Below are 6,388 nucleotides of genomic sequence, written 5' to 3'. Positions count from 1 at the left end.
AGACACAGAGAGTGAGACAGAGAGAGAGAGAGACAGGGAGAGAGAGTAAGTCACGGAGAGAGAGACAGAGAGAAAGAGAAAACAGGGAGAGAGTGAGACAGAGAGAGAGAGAGTGAGTGTAAGACACGGAGAGTGAGTGAGACAGAAAGAGAGGTGTAATTCAGGGAGAGAGTCAGAGAGAAAACAGGGAGTGAGAGACAAAGAAAGAGTGAGAGAGTGAGAGGGAGAGAATGTGATGACACAGAGAGAGAATGTGAGACAGTGAGACAGGGAGAGAGACAGAGTGAGTGAGACAGGGAGAGAGACAGAGTGAGTGAGACAGGGAGAGAGACAGAGTGAGTAAGACAGAGAGAGAGTGAGAGAGAGAGAGTGAGACAGGGAGAAGAGAAAAAAAACAGGGAGTGAGAGAGAAAGAAAGAGTGGAGAGTGAGAGAGAGGGAGTGTAAGACACAGAGAGAGTGAGACAGGGAGAGAGACAGAGAAGAGAGAGTGTGAGACATGGAGAGAGTGTGAGACAGGGAGAGAGAGAGAGAGAGAGAGGAAAAACAGGGAGTGAGACAGAGAGAGAGATTGAGATGGGGGAGAGCGAGAGAGTGTGAGACAGAGAGAGTGAGACAGGAAAAGAGAAAGTGAGACAGGGAGAGAGATAGGGAGAGACAGGGAGAGGGAGAGAGAGAGAGACGGAGAGAGAGAGACAGGGAGAGACAGCACAATAGGGAGAGAAAGAGAGAGAGAGAGACACACACAGACAGATAGACAGGTACATACATACACACAAAGAGAGAGAGATACAGACAGAGTTTAAAGACAGAGGGAGTGGGACTGACAGAGGCAGCGAAAGTAGAGAGAGAGTATAACTGAGAGACAGGGAAAGATAGAGAGATCAGTAGACAGTGAGCTTGAGTGAGATTGAGACAGAGAGCGAAAGAGGTACAGAAAGAAACAAACAGTTATTTCCGGAGAGAGGAGGAGAGAGAGAAGAGTAGACAGAGAGAAAGACACATACACAGAGGGACAGCGAGAGGGAAAGAGACAGAACAAAGAGGGAGGGAGGACTGGCAAGAAATGGCATACAGTTTCCATGCCAACCAGGTATTGGGGGAACCATTGCCAATGAACCCTCCCCATCCATCCTCCACACTTTCCCACTAACTGCGTCCTTTCTCCCCATTCCCCCCTTTCCCTCTTATTGGGTGCTGGGAGAGTTTGGGGGGGGCAGGGGGGGTGTGAGGGGCAGAGTAGTAATGAAGGCTCAGAACTGAATTAGTTCGAAGGCTGAGGCCTTGACTGAGACTGGGCCTGGGTGAGGAAGGAGCAGGGGTGAAGGTCAGCAATAACACAGCGACAAGGACACAGGGCTGCTCAGAGACAGCCCATTGGGCTCCCAATCTCCACACGCTTCCTTCCCAACAGCTATGCGACTGTGGGGGCGGCGCAGGTTGACAGAGGGCGGGTAGGAGGGTCCAGTTTCTTTAAATTAAACAGTGTTATCTTTCCCCAGTATGAAAACGCCTACAATAACACACGCATGACCAGCTGGTGTGTCCCCAAAGACAAGGATCAAACGGCAAAGGTGAGAACGCAAAGCAATCTTTTATGGTGAAACCATTAACCCGGCACTGAGTACACAGGAGGGTACAACGCTCGGTGATCTGCCTCCTTTCCCTCTCTCCCCGCAGCTACCAAAATTCCGGGAGGGATCGAGTTTCTACATCGCCAATGACCGCGGCCACCTGAAGCCAGGAGTCCCCAGGTCAAAGGTGAGAACATCTTCTGGTCCAATCGAATTGCGTGTACCTGTCTTGCGAATGATATGGAGAAGCTGGCATTGGACTGAGGTGGGCACAATAAAAAGTATCAACACCAGGTGACTCACCTGATAAAGGAGCAGCTCTCTGAAAGCTAAATAAACCTATTGTACTTTAACTTGGTTATGTGAGACTTCTTGCATCTTGGGAATGTTTGATGGGGACAGTGTAGAGGGAGATTTACTCTGTATCTAACCGTGTGCTGTACCTGTCCTGGGAGTGTTTGATGGGGACAGTGTAGAGGGAGATTTACTCTGTATCTAACCGTGTGCTGTACCTGTCCTGGGAGTGTTTGATGGGGGACGGTGTAGAGGGAGACTTACTCTGTATCTAACCCCGTGCTGTACCTGTCCTGGGAGTGTTTGATGGGGACAGTGTAGAGGGAGATTTACTCTGTATCTTACCCCGTGCTGTACCTATCCTGGGAGTGTTTGATGGGGACAGTGTAGAGGGAGCTTTACTCTGTATCTAACCCCGTGCTGTACCTGTCCTGGGAGTGTTTGATGGGGACAGTGCTGAGGGAGATTTATTCTGTATCTAACCCCGTGCTGTACCTGTCCTGGGAGTGTAGAAGGTTTAACTTCATGTTTACTGCATCTTCACATGCAGGAGAGTCCATGGGGTACATTCATGGGGACCTGGGACATGCCACATCACATTCCAAATCCGTATATAAGCACCACAGGCCGACATCCTGAAGCAGCAAAGAAACTGTTGAACCAAGTGAAAGCTTCACCTCTGAACCACGTCAGAAATGGATTTGTCCCACATCAATTATTCCCGGTAAGTCACTACACACTAACCCCAATCCAGGGTCAGTACTGAGGGAGTGCTGCACTGTCAGAGGGTCAGTACCGAGGGATTGCTGCACTGTCAGAGGGTCAGTACTGAGGGAGTGCTGCACTGTCAGAGGGTCAGTACCGAGGGAGTGCTGCACTGTCAGAGGGTCAGTACTGAGGGAGTGCTGCACTGTCAAAGGGTCAGCACCGAGGGAGTGCTGCACTGTCAGAGGGTCAGTACTGAGGGAGTGCTGCACTGTCAGAGGGTCAGTACTGAGGGAGTGCTGCACTCTCAGTGGGTGGCACGGTAGCACAGTGGTTAGCACTTCTGTTTCACAGCTCCAGGGTCCTGGGTTCGATTCCTGGCTCGGGTCACTATCTGTGTGGAGTTTGCACATTCTCCTCATGTCTGCGTGGGTTTCCTCCAGGTGCTCCGGTTTCCTCCCACAGTCCAAAGATTTGCGGGTTAGGTTGATTGGCTATGCTAAGAAATTGCCCCTTAGTGTCCAGGGATGCGTGGATTAGTGGGTATAATGTGTAGGGATACGGGGGTAGAACCCGGGTGGGATTGTGTTTGGTGCAGACTCGGCTGCTTTCTGCACTGTAGGGTTCTAGGACCTGTCAGAGGGTCTGCACCATTGGGAGTTCAGTACTGAAGGAATGCCAGACTGAGGAGGTTAGAACGTGCTCTTTTATTTGAGGTCTGTCCCTTGCATCTACAGTCTCATTAAACTTCAGGTCCAAGAGGGTGGAGGCAGAATATCAGTGAAATTAATAAGTATCTATCCCGGCTACCATCCAACTCTCCCCTCAGTCTCTCCAGGTTGACCAGCTCTCCCTCTCTGTCTCACACTCCCTCTCTCTCGCTGTCTGTCCTCTCCTCGCTCTCCATCGCTGTTCCCTGCTTGCTGTGTCACTCTCTCCCACTCTAACCCATTCTCTCTCTCTCTCTCTCTGGCAGCATTGCATGGAGAAGCTGCCGGGGGAGACGGACGAAGAGAGATGCCGGAGGCTGCAGGGTTTCCCTCATGTGTCGCCACCACCACAGGCAGAAGCTGAGAAGCTGCCTGCCACTGTACAGGAGCAGCTACAGCCGGAGTGGACTGGGCCTTCACTGGAGCCCTGCCCAGGCAGTCGAGGGATGGCAGGAACCAGCCCACTCAGAGAGTGTCCCACTCGCCCAGAACCTCAGCAGTACCCCGTGGAATATGGCCAAATGCAGCCCAGGAGCCCACTAGGCGTGTCAGAGCAGCAGGAGATGTGTGCAGAAGCAGCAAAGCAGAGGGTGGTCAAGCTGGACACAGAGGTGGAGCGCGTGGAGACACCACCGGAGAAACAGGAGTGCAAGCCATCATTGATCGGCTGACAGGAAACAAGGGGAATAGGCTTCAGGGTTCAGTGGGAGGGGCAGGGTCAAGACTGGCCCCTAAATCTCCACAATAAACACACAATGAAAATGTTCCACTTGTCGTTACTTAACGCAGCACGAGGAGAAACTGAAAAATAGCACCACCTGTCGGAGGGTCAGCGCTGAGGGCGCGCCGCACCGTCGGAGGGTCAGCGCTGAGGGCGCGCCGCACCGTCGGAGGGTCAGCGCTCAGGGCGCGCCGCACCGTCGGAGGGTCAGCGCTCAGGGCGCGCCGCACCGTCGGAGGGTCAGCGCTCAGGGCGCGCCGCACCGTCGGAGGGTCAGCGCTCAGGGCGCGCCGCACCGTCGGAGGGTCAGCGCTCAGGGCGCGCCGCACCGTCGGAGGGTCAGCGCTCAGGGCGCGCCGCACCGTCGGAGGGTCAGCGCTCAGGGCGCGCCGCACCGTCGGAGGGTCAGCGCTCAGGGCGCGCCGCACCGTCGGAGGGTCAGCGCTCAGGGCGCGCCGCACCGTCGGAGGGTCAGCGCTCAGGGCGCGCCGCACCGTCGGAGGGTCAGCGCTCAGGGCGCGCCGCACCGTCGGAGGGTCAGCGCTCAGGGCGCGCCGCACCGTCGGAGGGTCAGCGCTCAGGGCGCGCCGCACCGTCGGAGGGTCAGCGCTCAGGGCGCGCCGCACCGTCGGAGGGTCAGCGCTCAGGGCGCGCCGCACCGTCGGAGGGTCAGCGCTCAGGGCGCGCCGCACCGTCGGAGGGTCAGCGCTCAGGGCGCGCCGCACCGTCGGAGGGTCAGCGCTCAGGGCGCGCCGCACCGTCGGAGGGTCAGCGCTCAGGGCGCGCCGCACCGTCGGAGGGTCAGCGCTCAGGGCGCGCCGCACCGTCGGAGGGTCAGCGCTCAGGGCGCGCCGCACCGTCGGAGGGTCAGCGCTCAGGGCGCGCCGCACCGTCGGAGGGTCAGCGCTCAGGGCGCGCCGCACCGTCGGAGGGTCAGCGCTCAGGGCGCGCCGCACCGTCGGAGGGTCAGCGCTCAGGGCGCGCCGCACCGTCGGAGGGTCAGCGCTCAGGGCGCGCCGCACCGTCGGAGGGTCAGCGCTCAGGGCGCGCCGCACCGTCGGAGGGTCAGCGCTCAGGGCGCGCCGCACCGTCGGAGGGTCAGCGCTCAGGGCGCGCCGCACCGTCGGAGGGTCAGCGCTCAGGGCGCGCCGCACCGTCGGAGGGTCAGCGCTCAGGGCGCGCCGCACCGTCGGAGGGTCAGCGCTCAGGGCGCGCCGCACCGTCGGAGGGTCAGCGCTCAGGGCGCGCCGCACCGTCGGAGGGTCAGCGCTCAGGGCGCGCCGCACCGTCGGAGGGTCAGCGCTCAGGGCGCGCCGCACCGTCGGAGGGTCAGCGCTCAGGGCGCGCCGCACCGTCGGAGGGTCAGCGCTCAGGGCGCGCCGCACCGTCGGAGGGTCAGCGCTCAGGGCGCGCCGCACCGTCGGAGGGTCAGCGCTCAGGGCGCGCCGCACCGTCGGAGGGTCAGCGCTCAGGGCGCGCCGCACCGTCGGAGGGTCAGCGCTCAGGGCGCGCCGCACCGTCGGAGGGTCAGCGCTCAGGGCGCGCCGCACCGTCGGAGGGTCAGCGCTCAGGGCGCGCCGCACCGTCGGAGGGTCAGCGCTGAGGGAGTGCTGTGCTGTTTCATCTGTCTCTTTCGCTCCCCCTAGTCTGTTTCTTTCGCCTTGATTCCTCTGTCATCTTTCTCCCCCTTTTTGTTATCCATCTTGGTTGCTCCCCCCCCACCACCCACTCCAATCTATTTCTGGCCCATTTCTGTCTGTCGCCAGTGTCTCCCTCTCTCTCACCTGAATGCTACAGGCCAAAACCTTTACTTCTATTGCTAATACCTGCTCAGCATGCAGACACAGGCACTGGCTACTTGTCTTGAGCGTGCATTACAAGTCTGATCTTTCCTTCTCCACCTATTCTGGATCTACTCAAATGTTCTTTCCCACCAGGAAGGAAGGAGTGGGATAAAAATTGGAATGATCTCAATCCCCTCCCTGCCCCATGGAACAGTCTCCTGTGGGAAATGCGCAACATCGTGGGCCGAAGGGCCTGTTCTGCGCTGTAATGTTCTATGTTCTATGAATGTTTCCCACCCACCCCTGCCCCCTCACAGCTGTGTAAGGAAGTCAGACCCCAGTCTGTACTCTGCTGTCACCTGCTGCTAATTTGCATGTATGTAACTCAATCATTCCCCCTCTCACGTGCCTGGGTTTTGTACTGGACTCTGCAACCCTCATGGCATTGCTCATGGTGTGAGTGGCTCCCTCGGTGGTTCTAATCCGTCCTAATCCTCCTGCTGCAAAGTCACAAACACAGCCGTAGAGTTCCAGCGTTTTTATTTCAAACCAACACAGTCAGAGGTTTTTTGTACCCCCTTCTCCTCTCCACCCCCCCCCC

The 6,388-nt window shown here is 57.9% G+C and overlaps 1 protein-coding gene across 1 annotated transcript; it reads left to right on the top strand.

The window, feature by feature from the left end:
• Positions 1-436: 436 nt before the first annotated feature.
• On the top strand, positions 437-4,066 carry cfap126 (cilia and flagella associated protein 126). The gene is made up of 5 exons (XM_080201166.1): positions 437-1,092; positions 1,502-1,573; positions 1,680-1,760; positions 2,418-2,591; positions 3,549-4,066. The coding sequence occupies exons 1-5, from the start codon at positions 1,066-1,068 to the stop codon at positions 3,951-3,953; spliced, it is 759 nt and encodes a 252-aa protein (XP_080057292.1). The 5' UTR covers positions 437-1,065; the 3' UTR covers positions 3,954-4,066.
• Positions 4,067-6,388: the final 2,322 nt, after the last annotated feature.

Source organism: Carcharhinus amblyrhynchos, chromosome 13 (assembly GCF_965287045.1).
Source record: "Carcharhinus amblyrhynchos chromosome 13, sCarAmb.v2.hapA, whole genome shotgun sequence".
Classification (NCBI taxonomy): domain Eukaryota; kingdom Metazoa; phylum Chordata; class Chondrichthyes; order Carcharhiniformes; family Carcharhinidae; genus Carcharhinus; species Carcharhinus amblyrhynchos.
This window is presented reverse-complemented; position numbering and strand designations above follow the sequence as displayed.